This window comes from Nerophis lumbriciformis, linkage group LG31 (genome assembly GCF_033978685.3).
Source record: "Nerophis lumbriciformis linkage group LG31, RoL_Nlum_v2.1, whole genome shotgun sequence".
Classification (NCBI taxonomy): Eukaryota; Metazoa; Chordata; class Actinopteri; order Syngnathiformes; family Syngnathidae; genus Nerophis; species Nerophis lumbriciformis.
The window spans coordinates 12,960,571-12,985,626 of NC_084578.2; the positions used below are offsets into that span (position 1 = coordinate 12,960,571).

The 25,056-nt window shown below is 39.8% G+C and overlaps 1 protein-coding gene across 2 annotated transcripts in view; it reads right to left on the reverse strand.

Moving 5' to 3' along the window:
- Positions 1-25,056, reverse strand: part of LOC133574385 (poly(rC)-binding protein 3) — a 114,518-nt gene that overhangs the window by 22,187 nt on the left and 67,275 nt on the right. For both annotated transcript variants that reach the window (XM_061926560.1, XM_061926559.1), the window contains exons 3-8: positions 24,039-24,196; positions 10,306-10,329; positions 10,195-10,227; positions 6,397-6,513; positions 3,678-3,809; positions 430-558 (exon numbers count right to left, since the gene is read on the reverse strand). In XM_061926560.1, the coding sequence (XP_061782544.1) occupies positions 430-558; positions 3,678-3,809; positions 6,397-6,513; positions 10,195-10,227; positions 10,306-10,329; positions 24,039-24,113 (510 nt within the window). In that variant the 5' untranslated portion in view covers positions 24,114-24,196. The remainder of the gene's footprint in view (positions 1-429; positions 559-3,677; positions 3,810-6,396; positions 6,514-10,194; positions 10,228-10,305; positions 10,330-24,038; positions 24,197-25,056) is intronic.

The following is a 25,056-nucleotide window of genomic DNA, read 5'->3' on the forward strand; positions in this document are numbered from 1 at the left end:
TTGCTTATTAACATGCAAATTAGTAACGTATTGGCTCTTAACTAGTCATTATTAAGTACTAATTAATGCCTTATTCGGCATGGCCTCATTATAACCCTAACCCTCTAACCCTGGCCCTAACTCTCTAACCCTAACCCTAACCAAATAACTCTAAATTAAGTCTTTGTTACGGTACTTAGAATATGTTCCCCTAGTGTCCACAAAACTCTAAATTAAGTCTTTGTTACTTAGAATATGTTCCCCATACTAAAGTGTTACCAAAAACATATAACTTTGTCTTGAATTTGAAAAAAAAAACATTTTATTTTTCACTAAAGAAGGGTTCGGTGAATGCGCTTATGAAACTGGTGGGGTTCGGTACCTCCAACAAGGTTAAGAACCACTGATGTACAGGGACAGATATATTCCATTACACTTATGACAGGATACCTCCAGCATGGTGACACAGATCTGTTTGACACACTGGATGATGGCTTCTGGAGTCCCGGAGATTGTCACCGCACGCTCTGTTGAGTTGGGGAGCATATCCCCTGCTACTTGAACTTGTGCCCCTGTGGACTGGAGAGGGAGATTTGATTTAAAAGGTGGTTGATTCAGTTTCAACATTTCATAAAAGCAGTGACAGAAAGATTCCAGAACTGTTCACATTCTTTCTGTGAGGGAAATCGTTTACTGCAAGTTGTTGTCACAGGGCCAGATGGTAAACAAGCCGGTCAACAGAGAGATCCTGCGGCGTTTGCTTCGGTAAATGCGTGAGAAGAGGCGAGAGTTGTGGCAGAATAACACGCCCGCTCACAACGCCCTGCCCTGAGCATCCAACAATTCCTGCCCAAGAAGAACATCCGACAAGAGCTGACCCGACATGGATCCTAGTGATTTGTTTTCCTCTTTCCCAAACTCGAAGATGTGAACAATGGAGCTGCGGAGAATCCCAGATGAATCCTTCCAAGAGATGCATAAAGGTGTGACAGAGAAAGCTGGCAAAGTGTGTCAGACTCCAGGGAGAATATTTTGAAAGGGAAAACTTGTAGTTTGTGCGACACCACTCCTTGAATTAAGTATATTTTTCAAGCTTAGGAAGAAGTCCTAGTCATGTGACAGAGAATGCAAATATTGAAAAATATCCACTGCATATTGTTGCAGGCTAAAATAACGATCGTTGGGTCACAAAGGGCCACAAATGGCAACATAACATTTATCAGACTTTCTCTTTCGAGTCTGTTTGCAGTAGAGGTAGAATGGATCACAAAACCCACGGTTTGGATCTCATCACTGTTTGTGGTTTGTTGGGGGAGCAGCACCAGCAAAAGGGACTTAATTGACAAACTGATCCGGAAAGCCGGCCAAACTATTGGCTCGCAGTTGGAGGCGTTTGTGTCAGTAGAGGACACTGGACAAACTGCTCACCATCATGGACAATCCTGCTCACCCACTCCACCAGACAATTGAGGGACAGCGCAGTTCATACTCCAACAGGCTCCTTCAGCTTCGTTCCCACAGTGTTCGATTCAAGAACTCCTTCATTCCGCACTCAATCCTAGCGGTATAATCACTCGCCATACAGCAATAGATGATATCTGTCTACTACCTGACCGCTTCTATGTTAGCGACCTCTCTTTGTTTAAAATGTATATTTTCTGCTGGATCTACTCTCTATTTTAATCATTTGTGACTGAGCTACTGTGTGGAACAATTTCCCTTGTGGATCAATAACGTTTGTCGAAGTCTACACTAAATATTGATTCATTGATTGATTGAATGTATGCGTCCTGACTGGTGATTGGATGTGGATCAGGGTAGACAGAAGGGAACGTATGCACTCTAAGTGAGACAGTCGCAGATGTTGTTTTGGCCTGGTTTTTCGTTTTGATAAAGTGATTGTTGACCACCTTCTAGTTATTCTTTTGACATCTGGGCAAAAGCCACATTTTTTATGCACACAAAAACATCACATTCTGGGAGATTCGTAACATCAGTCCGGATGTTGGTAGACAAAGGCAATATCCAAAAGTCTACCAGAGAATCTAGAAGAGTTGGATGCTCTGCCAAAGTACTCCCATGCAGCAGACTTACCCATGCTATCGACACATCCTTTATCTCCAAATGTTTGTTCAAAAAATGTCTGTTCCATCACTGGTTTTCACACACTATAGTGCAGAGGTGTCAAACTCATTTTAACTCTGGGGCCCGCATGGAGGAAAATCTATTCCCACGTGGGCCAGACTGTGAAATCAGTGCATTAAAATTTCAAAATAAAGACAACTTCAGATTGTTTTCTTTGTCTTACTTTGGCCAAAAATAGAACAAGCACATTCTGACAATGTACATAGTACAACAGATCCTTTTAGCAAAACACTTCAAGTCGGTTGAAAATTCTGCAGAAAAAAATTGGTGCAATTTCAAAAACACCATGAAGAACACAATGAACTTAAACTTTCCGCATACTGTCACAACACAACAAAATAGAACAAACACAAAAAATGTCGAAACACACATTTTTACAATGGAGTTCAGGGTGCGCACATTGTGCATTCAACCAATTGCAAACGCTGGATGGAACTCTAACTAAACAGATGATGATCAAGTTGAATGAAGTCGTTTCATTATTTTATCGAGTGGATAATTTATAGTAAAATAATGTATTGTGCATGGACACGTCATCTTTAAACACTGTCATGTGTGATGTGGGTTATACTTGAATTGCTTGAATTATTTTGTTTCCTGGGCATGACGTTAAAGCGCATCCAGCAGTGGAAGCTCCTCTATGGGGTCTTGGGGCACTAGGAGGTTAACCCCTTTACTACTGTTACCCCAGGTGGCCCTTGGCAAAGGCCTAGTACCTGACTGTCCCCTAGCCAGGGATACGGTGAAGACCTCAACGGTGGAGCAGGCGGAAGACGGTAGATGTATGAACCACCACAACGGCTGCGATGGCGGAAGAAGGCACCCCCACATCCATGTGGGCCCAGTTATGGGGAAATAACAACCCAAGACCTCAACGGTGGAACAGGCGGAGGATGATTGCTAACCCTATGGAGCGTCACAACGGCTGGGATGGCGGATGAAGGCTGCAGCAGAAAAGGGTCCCCGGTCGTCTTGGACTCCATGCCACTGGACCCTGACCCGGATTTGTCAAGGATCGTGTTGTGACTGTCTGTGCACCAGTCTCCCCACGTTAAACAAAGTCACGCACAGGCATCCTCCATAAAGAGATACCCCCCTACAAGGAGGATCGTCATACTCGTTTCGAGTGACCGCCGATGATGACTTGAATTGCTAATGCGACATCCAGTAGACATATTTAGAACAGCAGTTCCTTTCATTAAAATTTCATTTTTATATTTAGTAAACTGACCGGGCCGGATTAAACCTGTTCGCGGGCCGGATACTTCTTATGGGCCGTACGTTTGACACCCCTGCTATAGTGCATTACATAAGGAACTAAATGACCAACAGCCACATGTGCGATGTGCTGCTCAAAGTGCAGTATTACCTGGAACTGACAACGTAATTATATTTTTACCTACTGCACAACCCAAGGAAGACAAATAAAAATAAATTTCTATTGATAAATGTTATGATTGGGAAAACACACAGAATGCAGAGTCAATGTGGACAGAACAGCTTTCTTTGGGAAAATCACATGAAGCACCAAACTAGTATGGATATTATCATACCTCTCTCATTTCTTTTATTTTGGAACCTCCTTTTCCTATGAGGGAGCCACATTGGCTGGCCGGCACTACAAGCCTTAAGGTAACAGGGGGCTTGCTGGTTGCTGGGCTGTTGCTCATGGAACTGATGATGTCCTAAAAAAAAATATGAACATATAAAACATAAATTGCTGTAGAAATAGATCGCCCAAAATATTCATTAAGTTAACTCACTCCAACAAGATTTATTGTAACATCTTAGAGCAGGGAAGTCTTTTATCAACACCTGTTTTTTTTAAGTTTTAAAGAAGTCAACTATGTGTGCAGTGCAAGCTGAAATGCAATTATGGCATCTTCTTGTAAAGACCACCCAGATCCATCACTGTGTTTCTATTCATTACAATTACACTCAGCTGAAAATAAAATGTATATATGGCATGCATGTGCAAAACACAGACCTTTTATACAATATATCAAATACAAATGTATACAATATAAATGAATACAATCACTTATGTGGGTCTGCATTTTGTATCAATAGGAATTGTTAGTTGTGTTGCTGTTGCACAAAGACTTATTTGAGTGCCGGACCAAAAGTCATATTGAGTGTTGCGCTACCGATGTATGTGTGTGTACTAGTGTGTACAGTGGATGCTATCTTGCTTAAAGGCAAATTTACGTCTTATTATATTACCTCAATTTTTCACTCTTTTGAGTGGATTAATATTGGCATGTGGATTAATGGATCGCTCGGAGGACGGTTCATAAAACGCAGTTGTGACTCAAGAGTAAAGTTTGTTCACTTCACACTTACACAGCGTGCGCGACTTTGAGGAACATTTGAGGAGGAAATATTGTCACAAACCTTTGTGTGGTGTTGCTCCCTTATTTGTCATTATTGAAAGCGGATTTTTATGTGTAGCAGTGGCAGCCGAACAGAATGTGACAGCGTGTCATAATTACGTCAGCTGGAACAGAAAAATACTGATAGCTGTATCATTAGTCCAGAACCTTCACCTAATTAGGAAACGGTACAAAAAATACAGGTACTAGGTATCCATCCTTGTCCTTAACATCTCAAAAACAAAAAGTATTGTAATGGGGACTAGGCAAGGGTTATCTTGTGACCCAAAGTTGGATCGGAGGCTAGGTATTTCAATAGTTCAACAGGTCAGAAGTGCCAAGCTCCTTGGAGTGATGCTGGACTGCACTCTATCCTGGTCAAATCATATCAGTGATATAGTTACAAAGATGGGAAGGGCTGTTGGTATTTCCAGGAAATGTGCTGTTTTTGTTGATCGACCTCTTCTTTGTCAGATTGTTGAGAGTTTAGTCTTGTGTCATCTGGACTATTGTTCTACAGTCTGGGCGTCTGCTGCAAGTGGTGAGATCAGTAAGCTCCAGATTGTCCAGAATAGGGCAGCAAGGCTGGTTCTGGGTTGTTCACTAAGAACCAATGTTAACCAAATGGATGCTTCTTTTTCCTGGCTAACAGTGCAAAACAGGTTGTCAGCTGATACTTTAATATTGTTCAAATCAGTAACCGGTAGTAAAACTCCTGCTTTTCTCATGGCCCAAATAGTTTACAGTAGCACTATGCATAATCATAATACCAGGGCGTCTAGTGAGGGTCATTTTGTACTCCCTCGTCCCAGGGAGAATGCTTTGCGTAAATCTTTTATTTATAGATCTGTATCGCTCTGGAATAACCTGCCTCAAATTCTCACCGGCATTGAAAATAAACAGGTTTTTAAAAGGAAAGTAATATTTTATCTGAGTCTGTAAATTAGTTTGCTTGTTGATGATTTTTGCTTGGTTTTGTATTGTGTAGTTATATTTATATGGTAATTATTATTCAGTGACTGTAAAGTGTTTGCTTGTTGATGATTTTATTTGTTTCTGTATTGTGTAGTTATAATTATATGCTTTTACTTATAATTGCATTGAGTTTGTGGATCCCAGGAAGACTAGTGAGTTGTTGTGGCAACCAGCTAATGGGGATCCTTAATAAAAATCAAAAATCAAATCCCTAGTTATCAGTATCAATCAGTTTACTATTCAGTAAACTGAACATGTTGGTTTCAGTCACAGGCATTGGGTAAGGTGGAATATGAAAATAGTTGCTGAATACAGTAGTTCAGATGTGCATTTGTTACAAAGGTTCATGGGAATAAATACAGTAATATATAAGGTTTAGAAATACAGTATGGCTTGAATATACTACATACATACACCTACATATACCTACTCAGTGGCCTAGTGGTTAGAGTGCCCGCCCTGAGATCGGTAGGTTGTGAGTTCAAACCCTGGCCGAGTCATACCAAAGACTATAAAAATGGGACCCATTACCTCCCTGCTTGGCACTCAGCATCAAGGGTTGGAATTGGGGGTTAAATCACCAAAAATGATTCCCGGGCGCGGCACCGCTGCTGCCCACTGCTCCCCTCACCTCCCAGGGGGTGAACAAGGGTGATGGGTCAAATGCAGAGGACCAATTTCACCACACCTAGTGTGTGTGTGACAATCATTGGTACTTTAACTTTAACTTTAACTTATACTATTCAAATACACACTATAGGTGTGATGTACTTGTACAGAAAATTGTCAGCCTATTTTGCTACTAAACGCGTGTATGCCTAAAACTATGTGGGCAAAAGAATTATACTTTTATTTTTGTCTGATTCAAGAAAATGTGTTTAGATTCTTTGGTATATTTCTGAGCCATCACACACACATACTGTACCTCCTCAAATTTGTAGGCAATCATAGCAAAAGCCTTGAAGATAGTGTCTGTTGGTCCAGTGATGGTGACAATCCTCTCTGGGCAGTTGCCCTCTGAGATATTGATTCGTGCTCCACTCTGAAAAAATAGAACACACAGTTCTGTACTTTTTGACCATGACATCTTCTGAGCTCATGTGAGACTATTGAAGCATTTAAGTCCCATCTTAAAACTCATTTGTATACGCTAGCCTGTAAATAGACCCCCCTTTTAGACCAGTTGATCTGCCGTCTCTTTTCTGGTTTACCCCTCTCTCCTGGGAGGGGTCCCTACATCTGCGGTTCCCTCCAAGGTTTCTCATTGTATCCCATTGGGTTAAGTTTTTCCTTGCCCTGATGTGGGATCTGAGCCGAGGATGTCGTTGTGGCTTGTACAGCCCTTTGAGACACTTGTGATTAAGGGCTATATAAATACACTTTGATTGATTGATTGACGATATTGGATCACATAAGTGATGTTGTTCACACTAATTAATATGGCTGTGAATCTTTGGGCACCACACGATTTGATTCGATTCTTGGAGGTAATGATTCAATTAAGAATCGATTCAAAATCAATACTTTTTAATACGAATGGATGCAAGCTCTGATTAACTACATTCCTCCATAAAATTGATTAATAAACTCTGATCAATTTCTATATTACTTTTAATAAAATGCTTTCCGAAAATTGAATGAAGTGAAATAAAAATAGGGCAACACGAGAAATAAGTACACTCTTGGCATTCTCTCGATGAGCTTCAAGAGGTAGTCACCTGAAATGGTTTTCACTTCACAGGTGTGCTTGAAGCTCATGGAGAGAATGCCAAGAGTGTGCAAAGCAGTAATCGGAGCAAAGGGTGGCTATTTTGAAGAAACTAGAATATAAAACATGTTTTCAGTTATTTCACCTCCTTTTGTTAATAAGTACATAACTCCACATGTGTTCATTCATAGTTTTGATGCCTTCAGTGACAATCTACAATGTAAATAGTCATGAAAATAAAAAAAACACATTGAATGAGGAGGTGTGTCCAAACTTTTGGCCTGTACTGTATACAGTATATATATATATATATATATATATATATATATATATATATATATATATATATATTTTTTTTTTTTTTTTTTTTTTTTTTAATCGTTTTTTTTTTTTTTTTTAATCATTTAAGAATCGTTACAAATAAGAATTGCGATTAATCTGAAAATCTATTTTTGTAATTAAACTTTTTTTTTTTTTTGAAGGGGCTGGGTCACAAATATAGTACAGTAGAGTAGAGAGGGTGGTTTTAAGGATTTGATGCATGGTTTTTGTTTTTTTTGTTTTTTTATTTGTGTAAAACAATTTTTTAAAGTTTTACTTTTTAATATTTTTAGTTCATCCATCCATTCATTTTCTACCGCTTGTCCCTTTTGGGGTCGCGGGGGGTGCTGGAGCCTATCTCAGCTGCATTCAGGCGGAAGCCGGGGTACATCATGGACAAGTCGCCACCTCATCACAGGGCCACAAACAATGAAGGAAACAACTATGGGAAATCCGCAACTTTAATGATTTTCTGACATCAACAAGGATCGAACCTAGTTTTTCTGCTTAACATGCACACTGTCACCACTAGACCCCTAGAGTTTGCCGTGATAAATACCGGTGCTATAAATATATATGTGATAGCTGTGTCTGGTAATGTTTCTTTATTACATTTCATATAAACACCCTGTCATTTATTAGTTGACATTTTACAAGCTATTTTTGTTGCTCAATGGTTTCTCTATACAGTATTATGCTTTAAACTACATAAGCAGTGTTTAAAAAAGTTTATAATCTCACTCACCAGTTTAGCACCACAGCAACCGTTTATAAAACATTTCTATCATAAATATCACCCGCCTGTGAATGATCACGGTTCGTTTTTATCTCGCATCTGACGATCAACCATTGTCAAGTTGGCAAAAAGGCAGCCTGCAGAATACCAATCAGTGATCTTGTGGGCGGTCTAACAAGATAAGGTTCAGTCTAAATAGCAGTTTTCTACCTGGTACAAGTGTTTGACTTGTCTCCATTCAATAGTGTAGTGTTGTCCCGATACCAATATTTTCGGTACCGGTACCGGTACTTTTCGATACTTTACTAAATAAAGAGGACCACAAAAAATTGCATTTTTGGCTTTATTTTAACAAAAAAATGTACGGTACATCAAACATATGTTTCTTATTAGCAAGTTTGTACTTAAATAAAATAGTGAACATACAAGACAACTTGTCTTTTAGTAGTAAGTAAACAAACAAAGACTCTTAATTTATGCAGTAACATATTGTGTAATTTTCCATTCTATTATTTTGTCAAAATTATTAAGGACGAGCATCACCTAAAACTAGGGATGTCCAATAATGGCTTTTTGCCAATATCCGATATTCCGATATTGTCCAACACTTTAATTACCGATACCGATATCAACCGATACCGATATCAACCGATACCGATATCAACCGATATATGCAGTCGTGGAATTAACACATTCTTATGCCTAATTTGGACAACCAGGTATGGTGAAGATAAGGTACTTTAAAAAAAATAAAAAAATAAAATAAAATAAATGAATTAAAAACATTTTCTTGAATAAAAAAGAAAGTAAAACAATATAAAAACAGTTACATAGAAACTAGTAATTAATGAAAATTAGTAAAATTAACTGTTAAAGGTTAGTACTATTAGTGGACCAGCAGCACGCACAATCATGTGTGCTTACGGACTGTATCCCTTGCAGACTGTATTGATATATATTGATATATAATGTAGGAACCAGAATATTATTAACAGAAAGAAACAACCCTTTTTTGTGAATGAGTGTGAATAAGTGTAAATGGGTGAGGGAGGTTTTTTGAGTTGGTGCACTAATTGTAAGAGTATCTTGTGTTTTTTATGTTGATTTAATTAAAAAACAAAAACAAAAAAAAAACAACCATACCAATAATAAAAAAAACGATACCGATAATTTACGATATTAAATTTTAACGCATTTATCGACATCCCTACCTAAAACTAATGTAAAGTAGCCAAACAAGAAAGGAATAAGTGCTTATTACATTTTAACAGAAGTGTAGATAGAACATGTTAAAACAGAAAGTAAGCAGATATTAACAGTCAATGAACAAGTAGATCAATAATCCATTTTCTACCGTTTGTCCCTCATAATGTTGACAAAATAATAGAATGACACCTTATGTCACAGCAGCCATATTAAGAGCCTTTGTTTGCTTACTACTATAAGAGAAGTTGTCTAGTATGTTTATTATATGATTTTATGATTGAAATAAGAAACATATGTTTAATGTTTTTGTTCAAATAAAACTATTAATTAATTTTTTTTGTGGATTCCTTTATTTTGAAAAGTATTGAAATACGTTTTGGTGCCGGTACCAAAATATTGGTATCGAGGCAACCCGAGTCCGAACAATATCTTCAAATGGATCATATTAGTACATTGTTTGACCTATTTACTTAATCCATTCCATAATTTAATTCCACATACTGATACGCTAAATGTCTAAAGTGTTGTGTGTGCATACCGTATTTTTCGGACTATAAGTCGCAGTTTTTTTCATAGTTTGGCCGGGCTCCAGTGCGACTTATATGTTTTTTTCCTTCTTTATTATGCATTTTCGGCGGGTGCGACTTATATTCCGAAAAATACGGTACATATATTTTAATGTGATGAAGGGCTGTATACATACACTGATTAATTTATTGATAACTAATACTATGAATGCTGATGAAACATACCTCTTCTCGCATCTTTTTCACCGTCTCCCCTTTCTGGTGGGAAAAAAAACAAAACATTTACACTTTGCAGTGAAGAAAAAGTGTTTGTGTGAGTGATAAAAAATAACATACCTTTCCAATTATACTCCCCACTTCCTACGAAACAAACAAACAAAAAGGTGTTTACTCCAAAACTCCACTGTATAATTTATTATGAGTGCATTCATCACTGAGCGAGGTCAGACGAGTCCGACTGGGGAGGGGTCGCACAGGGATCTCCTTCTGCATGTCATCACTCTTCATGAGACGGTGGGAGAGTGGGGAGGGTGCAGCTCTGGCTGTGTGTCAACACACGAGTCCTTTCCTCCGTGACTAAGGGTGACTGTACATCCGTTGTGTATTTGAATTTCCAGGCCACTGTGTTCCCGAAGTAGACATTAATATTCATGCACTTTTCACACAGCCACCCTTTAAACTTCAAAGTATTTACCCTTGGTTTTGCTTTTTCCTCAAAAAAACAAGGGTCCAGGTGGTTTTAGACTTACACTCTTCTGTATTAACTCTTAGATGGACAGCTGGGGATTGTTGTTCTTTAAAATTTTTCAAGCGAAAAGTTTCTAATATATTCGTAGTCCAGGTATTCCTCATAAAACATATTTGGGACATGAGGCGTTTTCAGCAAGTGGGCTCAACAATGACCCCAATTAGTTCCTATGAAATCTTCTAAGAACCTTTAAATTCTTAGCAATTCTGACTGTCCTATATACACATCTGATGTCATCTCTCACATATGATGCACCTTTGACTGTCAATACTGTCCCACTTACACATCTGATGTACTCTCTCACATCTGATGCAACCTTAACTGTCAATACTGTCCCATTTACACATCTGATGCAACTTTGACTGTCAATACTGTCCCACGTACACATCTGATGTCATCTCTCACATCTGATGCAACTTTGACTGTCAATACTGTCCCACTTGCACATCTGATGTCATTTCTCACATCTGATGCAACTTTAACCGTCAATATTGTCCCACTTACACATCTGATGTCATCTCTCACATGTGATGAAACTTTGACTGTCAATACTGTCCCACTTGCATATCTGATGTCATCTCTCACATCCGATGCAACTTGAACCGTCAATACTGTCCCACTTGCACATCTGATGTCATCCCTCACATCCGATGAAACTTTAACTGCCAATACGGTCCCACTTACACATCTGATGTCATCTCTCGCATCTGATGCAACTTTGACTGTCAATACTGTCCCACTTGCACATCTGATGTCATTTCTCACATCTGATGCAACTTTAACCGTCAATATTGTCCCACTTACACATCTGATGTCATCTCTCACACGTGATGAAACTTTAACTGTCAATATTGTCCCACTTGCACATCTGATGTCATCTCTCGCATCTGATGCAACTTTGACTGTCAATACTGTCCCACTTGCACATCTGATGTCATTTCTCACATCTGATGCAACTTTAACCGTCAATATTGTCCCACTTACACATCTGATGTCATCTCTCACACGTGATGAAACTTTAACTGTCAATATTGTCCCACTTGCACATCTGATGTCATCTCTCACATCTGATGCAACTTTGACTGTCAATACTGTCCCACTTGCACATCTGATGTCATCTCTCACATCTGATGCAACTTTAACTGTCAATACTGTCCCACTTACACTTCTGATGTCATCTCTCACATCTGATGCAACTTTAACTGTCAATACTGTCCCACGTACACATCTGATGTCATATCTCACATCTGATGCAACTTTGACTGTCAATACTGTCCCACTTACACATCTGATGTCATCTCTCATATCTGATGAAACTTTAACTGTCAATATTGTCCCACTTGCACATCTGATGTCATCTCTCACATCTGATGCAACTTTGACTGTCAATACTGTCCCACTTGCACATCTGATGTCATCTCTCACATCTGATGCAACTTTAACTGTCAATACTGTCCCACTTACACTTCTGATGTCATCTCTCACATCTGATGCAACTTTAACTGTCAATACTGTCCCACGTACACATCTGATGTCATCTCTCACATGTGATGAAACTTTAACTGTCAATATTGTCCCACTTGCACACCTGATATCATCTCTCACATATGATGCAACTTTAACTGTCAATACTGTCCCACTTGCACATCTGATGTCATCTCTCACATCTGATGCAACATTGACTGTCAATACTGTCCCACTTACACATCTGATGTCATCTCTAATATCTGATGAAACTTTGACTGTCAATACTGTCCCACTTACACATCTGATGTCATCTCTCATATCTGATGCAACTTTAACTGTCAATATCGTCCCACTTGCACATCTGATGTCATCTCTCACATCTGATGCAACTTTGAGTGTCAATACTGTCCCACTTGCACATCTGATGCAACTTTGAGTGTCAATACTGTCCCACTTGCACATCTGATGTTATCTCTCACATCCGATGAAACTTTAACTGTCAATACTGTCCCACTTACACATCTGATGTCATCCCTCACATCTGATGCAACTTTAACCGTCAATATTGTCCCACTTACACATCTGATGTCATCTCTCACATGTGATGAAACTTTAACTGTCAATATTGTCCCACTTGCACATCTGATGTCATCTCTCACATCTAATGCAACTTTAACTGTCAATACTGTCCCACTTACACATCTGATGTCATCTCTCGCATCTGATGCAACTTTGACTGTCAATACTGTCTCACTTACACATCTGATGTCATCTCTCACATCTGATGCAACTTTAACCGTCAATATAGTCCCACTTACACATCTTATGTCATCTCTCACATGTGATGAAACTTTAACTGTCAATACTGTTCCACTTACACATCTGATGTCATCTCTCGCATCTGATGCAACTTTGAGTGTCAATACTGTCCCACTTGCACATCTGATGCAACTTTGAGTGTCAATACTGTCCCACTTGCACATCTGATGTTATCTCTCACATCCCATGAAACTTTAACTGTCAATACTGTCCCACTTACACATCTGATGTCATCTCTCACATCTGATGCAACTTTAACTGTCAATATGGTCCCACTTACACATCTGATGTCATCTCTTACATCTGATGCAACTTTAACCGTCAATATTGTCCCACTTACACATCTGATGTCATCTCTCATATCTGATGAAACTTTGACTGTCAATACTGTCCCACTTACACATCTGATGTCATCTCTCGCATCTGATGCAACTTTGACCGTCAATACTGTCCCACTTGCACATCTGATGTCATCTCTCACATCTGATGCAACTTTAACCGCCAATATTGTCCCACTCACACATCTGATGTCATCTCTCGCATCTGATGCAACTTTGACTGTCAATACTGTCCCACTTGCACATCTGATGTCATCTCTCACATCTGATGCAACTTTGACTGTCAATACTGTCCCACTTACACATCTGATGTCATCTCTCATATCTGATGCAACTTTAACTGTCAATACCGTCCCACTTGCACATCTGATGTTATCTCTCACATCCGATGAAACTTTAATCGTCAATACTGTCCCACTTGCACATCTGATGTCATCTCTCACATCTGATGCAACTTTGCCTGACAATACAGTCCCACTTACACATCTGATGTCATCTCTCACATCTGATGCAACTTTGAGTGTCAGTAATGTCTCACTTGCACATCTGATGCCATCTCTAATATCTGATGCAACTTTGACTGTCAATACTGTCCCACTTGCACATCTGATTTAATCTCTCACATCTGATGCAACATTAACTGTCCCACTTGCACATCTGATGTCATCTCTCACATCTGATGCAACTTTTCTTGTCAATACTGTCCCACTTGCACATCTGATGTCATCTCTCACATCTGATGCAACTTTGACTGTCAATACTGTCCCATTTACACATCAGATGTCATCTCTCACATCTGATGAAACTTTAACTGTCAATACTGTCCCACTTGCACATCTGATGTTATCTCTCACATCTGATGCAACTTTGACTGTCAATACTGTCCCACTTACACATCTGATGTCATCTCTCGCATCTGATGCAACTTTGACTGTCAATACTGTCCCACTTACACATATGATGTCATCTCTCACATCTGATGCAACTTTGACTGTCAATACTGTCCCATTTACACATCAGATGTCATCTCTCACATCTGATGAAACTTTAACTGTCAATACTGTCCCACTTGCACATCTGATGTCATCTCTAATATCTGATGCAACTGTGACTGTCAATACTGTCCCACTTGCACATCTGATGTCATCTCTCACATCTGATGCAACTTTAACCGTCAATATTACACATCTGATGTCATCTCTCACATCTGATGCAACTTTTCTTGGCAATACTGTCCCACTTGCACATCTGATGTCATCTCTCACATCTGATGCAACTTTGACTGTCAATACTGTCCCATTTACACATCAGATGTCATCTCTCACATCTGATGAAACTTTAACTGTCAATACTGTCCCACTTGCACATCTGATGTTATCTCTCACATCTGATGCAACTTTGACTGTCAATACTGTCCCACTTACACATCTGATGTCATCTCTCGCATCTGATGCAACTTTGACTGTCAATACTGTCCCACTTACACATATGATGTCATCTCTCACATCTGATGCAACTTTGACTGTCAATACTGTCCCATTTACACATCAGATGTCATCTCTCACATCTGATGAAACTTTAACTGTCAATACTGTCCCACTTGCACATCTGATGTAATCTCTCACATCTGATGCAACTTTGACTGTCAATACTGTCCCGCTTACACATCTGATGTCATCTCTCGCATCTGATGCAACTTTGACTGTCAATACTGTCCCACTTGCACATCTGATGTCATCTCTCACATCTGATGCAACTTTAATTGTCAATATTACACATCTGATGTCATCACTCACATCTGATGCAACTTTTCTTGGCAATACTGTCCCACTTGCACATCTGATGTCATCTCTCACATCTGATGCAACTTTGACTGTCAATACTGTCCCATTTACACATCAGATGTCATCTCTCACATCTGATGAAACTTTAACCGTCAATACTGTCCCACTTGCACATCTGATGTTATTTCTCACATCTGATGCAACTTTGACTGTCAATATTGTCCCGCTTGCACATCTGATGTCATCTCTCACATCTGATGCAACTTTAACTGTCAATACTGTCCCACTTACACATCTGATGTCATCTCTCGCATCTGATGCAACTTTGACTGTCAATACTGTCCCACTTACACATATGATGTCATCTCTCACATCAGAGGCAACTTTGACTGTCAATACTGTCCCACTTGCACATCTGATGTCATCTCTCACATCTGATGCAACTGGCAGGAGAAAAAAAATGTGCCTAGTTGTGTTTGGTGGCCATGTTGGCAGGAAAGTCATGTGACTAGTTGTGTTGAGGGGCCATGTTGGCAAGGAAGTCAAGTGACGAACTGTGTTTGAGACGCAGAAGATAAAATGAATGTTCCATGTTAGCTTCCAACGTTCAGAGTTTACTACGCATTTGACTGACACAAATATTGAAAGATACAACACAAAACTTATACATTACACATAACCAACCTATATGATGCACCTGCCATGGTTTTTACATATGTAGAGTCAGCCAAAATAATATAAAAAGTTCTACATTTTACATTGTTTGGATATACCTCATAAGCTTTCTGTCGTCCTACAGTCTTTAGTGAATCATATGTATTGCACTTTCCTGGGTGGTGAGACTGCCGACATCAGATGTGTAAGTGGGACATTATTGACAGTCAAAGTTGCATCAGATGTGAAAGATGAAATCAGATGTGTAAGTGGGACAGTATTGACAAGAAAAGTTGCATTAGATGTGAGAGATGACATCAGATGTGCAAGTGGGACATTATTGACAGTCAAAGTTGCATCAGATGTGAGCGATGACATCAGATGTGTAAGTGGGACATTATTGACAGTCAAAGTTGCATCAGATGTGAGAGATGACATCAGATTTGTAAGTGGGACATTATTGACAGTCAAAGTTGCATCAGATGTGTAAGTGGGACATTATTGACAGTCAAAGTTTCTTCAAATGTGAAACATGAAATCAGATGTGTAAGTCGGACAGTATTGACAGTCAAAGTTGCATCAAAGTTGCATTGAGGTCATTTTTGACCCCACTCGTGGAAGAGTGTCGGTATTGGTAGGTTGTGTATACAAGGGGTAACAATTTGTTTATTGGTATTATTTCAATATTTACTTAAATTTGTCCCCTTTGATTCTCCATTAATGAGCACCGTTTATTATGGACTACAAGAAGAGGGAATACAATGTTAAGACACAAAGGGTATAAGCAGTTAGAAATCATTTAGGCCACATTCCAAGTGGATTTGTTGGTCCAGCGACTGGCAACATAATTAAACTTGCAACGGAGGACAAATGTGGGACATGTCGAGCTATGGGGTCATTCAAATAATGACCAGAGCAGCTGTGCAACAGAGTGGAGAATATTTGGGGCCCTTCCAAGGAGAAAATATTTGTCTCCATGCCAATGTGTCTTTTTACATTTTGGGACCGTTGAGATTTTCAGAATTGTGCGTGCTGCCTCGTGGTTGCTTTGGTTCTTTTTGAGTATTACAGTTGTAGCCTAAATGTCTGTGTGGTGGTTCTTCTCCTTTGCAGCCTGTGCCTGGGTTTAGTCAGAGATAAAACACGTTCATGGCCTTGATGGATTCTTGGAGCCCATTGGAGATGTCTCCAAACACCAACCTTCTCTGTGATTTGGACAAAGACTGCTGTGATGTTGGAAGATCACCCATTTAAATCACATTTGTCTTTTGGTCAAAAGTTACTCTTCAAATTGGTTTCATTTGTGACTGACTGTCAAATGTTTAATCAAAACATTACTGGTTTTGCTAATATAGCATACTTGCCAACCCTCCCGGATTTTCCGGGAGACTCCCGAAATTCAGCGCCTCTCCCGAAAACCTCCCGGGACAAATTTTCTCCCGGAAATCTCCCGAAATTCAGGCGGAGCTGGAGGCCACGCCCCCTCCAGCTCCATGCGGACCTGAGTTCGCTTTCCCACGATAAAAACAGTGTCCCTGCCCAATCACATTATAACTGTAGAATGATCGAGGACGAGTTCTTGGTTTCTTATGTGGGTTTATTGTTAGGCAGTTTCATTAACGTCCTCCCAGCGCGGTAACAACACACAACAGCAGCAGTCACGTTTTTTGTCTACCGTAAAGCAGTTTGTCTGCCGTAAACAGCAATGTTGTGACACTCTTAAGCAGGACAATACTGCCATCTATAACATCAATAACATATATGGCTTTTAGAGAGTGCAGTGCACAACTGCGCACACAACAAGGAGACGAAGCAGAAGAACGAGGAAGATACAGCCATGGCGACGCCGACGACGAGTAAGATGAAGAAATACGCTTTGTTGCACCTTTCCTGCCTGAGTCCGGCGATTAGTTGCAAATCTTGCTTTATTGATTGCTTGCACACAGCCAATCCAACACAAAACAAACTAGTCCCGCCCGCACTGACGCTACCGCTCCCTCTCTTCTCTCGTCCACACACTCACTAACGTCACTCACCTCACATGCTCATCTATTAAAGGGCCACACACACACATACGCTACTCTCATAACAGCTTGTAAGTTCCAAGCCGCAGCTGCGATTGGACCTGGATAGCCTCCGGGAAGAAGTAGTGGACTACCAAGTGCTTGGCACTGAAGATCTTCCTCAGGAAGCAAAGATTGACCGGTTTTGGGCCATGCTAGGGAGAGATGGAAGATTCCAGTCTCTAATGCATTTGATGAAAGCACTTTTGTGCATGCCACACATCAATGCATCATCAGAGAGGGTGTTCAGCATGGTTAGAAAAATAGTGACAGAGAATAGAACAAGGATGGACAATTCAACCCTTAACTCAACAATGAGTAGATGAGTGTTATGTGCGTGTATGTGTGTAAATAAATGAACACTGAAATTCAAGTATTTCTTTTATTTATATATACATATATATATATATATAATAAAATAAATATATATATATATATATATATAGCTAGAATTCACTGAAAGTCAAGTATTTCTTATATATATATATATATATATATATATATATATATATATATATATATATATATATATATATCCATCCATCCATTTTCTACCGCTTATTCCCTTTTGGGGTCGCGGGGGGCGCTGGAGCCTATCTCAGCTACAATCGGGCGGAAGGCGGGGTACACCCTGGACAAGTCGCCACCTCATCGCAGGGCCAACACAGATAGACAGACAACATTCACACTCACATCCACACACTAGGGCCAATTTAGTGTTGCCAATCAACTTATCCCCAGGTGCATGTCTTTGGAGGTGGGAGGAAGCCGGAGTACCCGGAGGGAACCCACGCAGTCACGGGGAGAACATGCAAACTCCACACAGAAAGATCCCGAGCCCGGGATTGAACCCAAGACTACTCAGGACCTATATATATATATATCTATGAAATACTTGACTTGGTGAATTCTAGCTGTAAATATACTCCTCCCCTCTTAACCACGCCCCTAACCACGCCCCCGCCCACCCCACCCCCCGAAATCGGAGGTCTCAAGGTTGGCAAGTATGTAATATAGTAATCAGATAAAGTGTCTTTCGCTAACCTTCTTCCCCCTCCCAGGATAGGACGTTTCGCTCCAACCCCTCCTCCTTTTTCTCACATTTACCAAAGCAGATATAAGCATCTTGAAAACTTATTTGTCTCTCCTCTTCCTCTTTCCTTCTGTAGCAGCGTAAACGTTTCTTTCACTTAAACTAATTTTACTTGAGACCTCAAATAAATACTTTCAAAGATTTTTGCTTTCTCTGAATAATTCTTTATTGAATAAAAACCCGTTTAGGAAACTTCTTCATGACTTTTGTTTCAGATGTCTTCTGATTGTTGTGACGTTCAGTCAACTGATGCATTACTTCCACAAGTTGTGGAAAAGTGTATGACAACTGAGTACCACTGCAGCCCATACGAACCACACCTGGGAAACAGATATTTTTGCCCTATGGTTAAGAAACACTGTTCTAGGGTAATATGGATGCTCTAAATTGCCATGAGTGTTAATTATGTCTGCCTCAAGGCCAGTTTTGAGCACTCTGTGATTGTTTAGGCTAAAACCACTACAGGGGCCACATGATCAGAAAGGCTCTGATCACATTCAAGACAACTTAGATGCCCACCGTTTATATTCAGAACAACTAATGACATTTGAAGCTTTGGAGGAGTTAAAGGGAAACTGCACTTTTGTTGGAATTTTGCCTATCGTTCACAATCCTTAAAAGAGACAAGCAGACAAAAGGTTGAGGTTTTTTTGCATTCTAATTTGCAATAACTGGCTCGTTCTTGGTGGCCCAGAAATGCAGGTAATGGGAGAAATCTATTCTGCCTCTAGATCACTTTGAAATTGCAGCAGAAAAACAGGCAACAAAACTTCATCATTTCCCCTTTCCCGACATTGTTATTGTGAGAGTGAACACTGAGGAACTGTTTTTATAGAGTAGTAACACATCGCCTTGTGACAGCATGCTACGACATTATCCGTAAAATAGCTTCTGCATCAACACCTGAATGGCTTTTGAGTTTTTATTGCAAAACACAATGCGATAGGACACCAATCTGTACTGATACATGAGCAAACATCCATCCATCCATCCATCCATTTTCTACCGCTTGTCCCTTCAGGGTCGCGGGGGGTGCTGGAGCCTATCCCAGCTGCATTCGGGTGGAAGGTGCGATACACCTTAGACAAGTCGCTACCTCATCGCAGGGCCAACACAGATAGACAGACAACATTCACACTCACATTCACACACAAGGGCCAATTTAGTGTTGCCAAGATATTATACACATATACATATTTACACTATCTGTAAAGTATCGACCCACATTTCATGTTTTGTTTGCCAGCTCGACAGTGTAAGTAGTTGTAATAATAAGCATGATGTGCTGCGTCTCACTCGATGGACAGCCAAGGCCGTTTTTTCCAGTTGATTTTGGGTAAGCACGCTATTTATCTCGGCATAGCTTGGCTCTAAGTTGGACATTTACAGTGGCAAGTTACGCCGACCTCACTCTCTCGGCTTCCGTCTACTTCAACGTTTCACGCTCTTCGTCGTGCTTGCTAACTATAACCAGCAGTTCATCATCCGTAAATTCAGCTTCAAAAAGATAAGGTTGTGAATCCTCATTTGTTTAAAAATAGTCGTCTTCTTTGTCCATTACCAAGTCTGCCATGATTACCACACACAAGCCCTTTGTTTCCGGAAGTAGGAACACACATTTGTAGCCGGAAGTCAGAAGTGTTTTGCTATGGAAACAGAAATAAATGCGCTGAGGAAAGAAGTTCCGGTTTTGCTTAAAATGACCAAAATACAATAAATATTGCACAAATTACATATTGTTATGAATGTGTCTGTTACTACTAATATATATATATATACACACATCTATCCAGGAACCAGAGGTTCCAGGAACCAAAAGTTGGTGGAAAGTTAAAGTTAAAGTTAAAGTACCAATGATTGTCACACACACACACACACACACACACTAGGTGTGTCGAAATTATTCTCTGCATTTGATCCCTCAGCCTTGATCACCCCCTAGAAGGTGAGGGGAGCAGTGAGCAGCAGCGGTGGCCGTGCCCGGGAATCATTTTTGGTGATTTAACCCCCAGGGGCCTATTGTTGCCAGACCATTGTCTGCTCTGCAGTTTGCTGCGATGATTTGTGATATTCCAACACAACATCTTTAACCTTATCTGCTTTCCTGTGTTTTCTTGAACTTTGGTCAACCTACCTCTCCCACCACGCTGATCTAACAACTACAGCTACATACGGTAGTTCATCCTAATGCCCCAAATGTAAAACCAACTTGGTTACATTTCTTGAGAAATAGAAGTATTAAAGTTCCATTTGACCAGAAAAAAACAAACTATTGTATCATGTGACACAGACAGAGGGCTGTTTATTATTAAGAACTCAGCCAGTCCACATGTTTAGTCCTTGGGCTGGATACCAAACATTGTAAATTGGTCCCAGTGGTTCACTAACATCGGATGTGATAGCTTGCTGCAATAAGAGTGAAAACTCATTTGTAACCTTTGGGCCAAAGTACCATATGGTTCCAGAAGAAAGCAGATATTACTGATAGGACGGTAGGGATGGTATAGATCTCTGTTTGGACATTTCTGTGTGGAGTTTGCATGTTTTCTCGTGCGTGAATTCTCCGGGTACCACAGCTTCCAACCACATTCCTAAATCTATGTTAGGTTAATTGAAGACTCTAAATTGTCCGTAAGTATGAATGTGAGTGTGAATGGTTGTTTCTTCCCTGCGATTGGCGGGAGACCAGTCTACACACTAAAACATGTTGGGTTAACAAATAACCTAATTTTAACCCAACTGCTGGTTCAGAAAAGGACGAACCCCTTATTTGAGTTATTTTAACTCAACATTTTGGGTAAATTTTTTCAACCCAACTTTTGCCTTGAACTATTTCACCAAAAAGTTGAGTTTTGATAAGGTAATGTTGGGTTATTCCCAACCAAACTATTGGGTTAAAATATTTAACCCAAAAGTTGAGTTATGCTAACTCAATGTTGGTTGATTCATAACCCAACTGTTGGGTTGAATTTATTTAACACAAAAACTGAATTACGCTCACTACAATGTTGGGTTATTCCCAACCTAACTATTGGGTTGTGCAATTTAGCGCTCCTTGACACAATAGTTGGTTAAAAATTATTAATTTTACTGCTGGTTTGTCCTACTCCTTCCCAACTACTGATCAAAATGATTTTTATTCTATTAAAATATACTCAAAAGCAAGATATGAGTGACATTTTTTAGGGACCGCAATGTCCCTTTGGGACAGAGGACCCTATTGTATTTTGTGCGTTTTATTCTTTATTATTATACTGCCGCCTCTTTGAGCTGTAATTTGACCTTCTTAACATGCTTCAAAACTCACCATATTTGACACACACATCAGGACTGGCAAAAATTGCGATCTAATAAAAAAACAACAACCCCAAAACTCAAAATTGTCGTAGAGACATGAAACAAAAACCTCTATGTAGGTCTGACTTAGACCTAGATTTCATACATTGACATCCTTCAGCAAAAATCAACAGGAAGTTGGCAATTCCCCCTTCAAAACAAAAGTTTAGTAAAAACAGTCACTTTTGCCTCTTTGAGCTGTAATTTAACCCCTTAACATGCTTCAAAACTCACCAAACTGGACACACACATCAGGACTGGCAAAAATTGCGATCTAATAAAAAAACCCAACCCCAAAACTCAAAATTGCGCTCTAGCGCTCCCTAGGAAGAAAACACAGACACAACTGCTCCTAGGAAGAAAACTCAGACAAAACTGCCTGTAACTTCCAGTCGTAATGTCTTAGAGACATGAAACAAAAACCTCTATGTAGGTCTCACTTAGACCTACATTTCATATATTGACAACCCCCAGCAAAAATCAACAGGAAGTTTGCAATTCCCCCTTCAAAACAAAAGTTTTGTAAAAACCGGTCACCTTATTTCAAACATGATCTCCTCTGAGCGTGTTTGTCGTGTCGGCTTCAAACTAGCACAGGAGAGAGATTGAACCCTTCTGATTTAAAAGTTGACCAAAGAGTTTTAATTACTGCTCCGGTTTGGATTTTATGTGCCGTCAAAGTCGGTCCCGTCCATCGCTGCTTGCAGCTTTAATTTTACAAGAATTGCCATGTATGGTCGTAGTGGTCACGGCGGGGTCGCATTAAACTGCGTGGATCGTTCTCCCAGGATGCAGATGGGACTCCGGAGGCAAGGTGCAGGTAAGGAAATTATTTATTGTCCATAAATCATGCGAGATACAAACAAAAGAGCACCAGCGTGCCAATAGCACGGGAAGCTAACGGAATAGCCAACAAGAAAAGCTTAGCATGTAAACAGGCAAACAAAAAGGTGAAACTTAGCTCAGGAATCAAATTAGTAGCCGTCGTAACTGTTGCGTGGAAGCAAATAAGAAAGCCAGAGTGAGTGTGGCGAAAAAGCAGGGAATAAGTAGCTCTCTGATTAGTGCCCAGGAGCAGGAGAGCGTCCCGGACACTAATCAGAGCCAGGTGAAAACAATATGTCAGTCATAGCAACTAAAACACAAACCCAGGGGTGCTCAAAACAGGAACTGAGGGAGTCAAAAACTAAACAAACTTGATCCGGGCAGCGGGTCATGACAATAGTAGTTCTATACAGCATGCTCAAATACTTTCATGTACATAAGATGTGTGACTGTAAATAATGTTAATGAGATTAATCCTTAATAAAATTCCTCTCTAGAAAAAAGTAACTTTTTAATAAAAAAAAGCCTTTTACCCAAAAATGCGTTACTTATTGAAAAACAACCCTAATAATAACTAATATTATTTCAAGCCAAGATGACAGAGAAACAACACCAGCAATGCAACATAATTACTACAAACTGTAAAAGCAAGAAGGGAAAATCCTTTGTGATACATTGTGGCCTAGTCTGTTCTCCCTACAAGTGTGTGGATTTTCTCCAGGTACTCCATCTTCCTGTCACTGTCCAAAAAGTTAGGCCAATTGACGACTCATCATTGCGAATCTAAGTGTGAATGTTCTGCAATAGAGTGGCGACCAGTCTAGGTCTTCTTGAGGACAAGTGGTATGGCAAATGAATGCAATACAGAAATAGATTAAGAAATCTAAACCCTGAATATAGTATTGGTCATTAAAGAAAGGATTATGCACAGTGTTTACTTACTTTTCCATGCATAAGGAGACGGATGGTAAGGGTGACATTGAGGCCACCCTCCGACTGGGCTTTGGTACACTCCATGCCAGGAGGAGGTATGACCGAATGATGCTGCTGGAATCCTCAAAGGAAGAAGGAATAGGATGGTACTCCTGCCAGCCAGGCACCTGCCAAACACACGTATGCATAATGATACTTAACACATCTCTAGTCATTACTGTGATGGAAGAACAATGCACTTAAGATCAGTTAAAACAGAACCCTACAACGCCTGAAAAAAATAATACAATCACTAGACTTGGAGGATGTTCATTCTGTTGTTTTATTTTGTAGAAAAGAAGCAGATAACACAATTATAGTAGTTTCAAATAGCAACCTTCTGGCTTTAAGAAACACTAAAAGAAATCAAGAAAATATATTGTGGTAGTAACAGTCACTATGCTCCCATAGGGTTAGGGTTAGGGTTAGGGGAACTATTTCTCAAATAGTTCGGTTTTGTGTATTTTCACACCTACAGTCGTGGTCAAAAGTTTACATACACTTGTAAAGAACATAATGTCATGGCTGTCTTTAGTTTCCAATAATTTCTACAACTCTTATTTTTTTGTGAGAGTGATTGGAGCACATACTTGTTGGTTACAAAAAACATTCGATGAAGTTTGGTTCTTTTATGAATTTATCATGAGTCTACTGAAAATGTGACCAAATCTGCTAGGTCAAAAGTATACATACAGCAATGTTAATATTTGGTTACATGTCCCTTGGCAAGTAACCATCCACAAGCTTCTGGCAAGCTTCTGGTCAAATTTTTGACCACTCCTCTTGACAAAATTGGTGCAGTTCAGCTAAATGTGTTGGTTTTTCTGACATGGACTTGTTTCTTCAGCATTGTCCACATGTTTAAGTCAGAAATTTGGGAAGGCCATTCTAAAACCTTAATTCTAGCCTGATTTAGCCATTCTTTTACCACTTTTGATGTGTGTTTGGGGTCATTGTCCTGTTGGAACACGCAACTGCGCCCAAGACC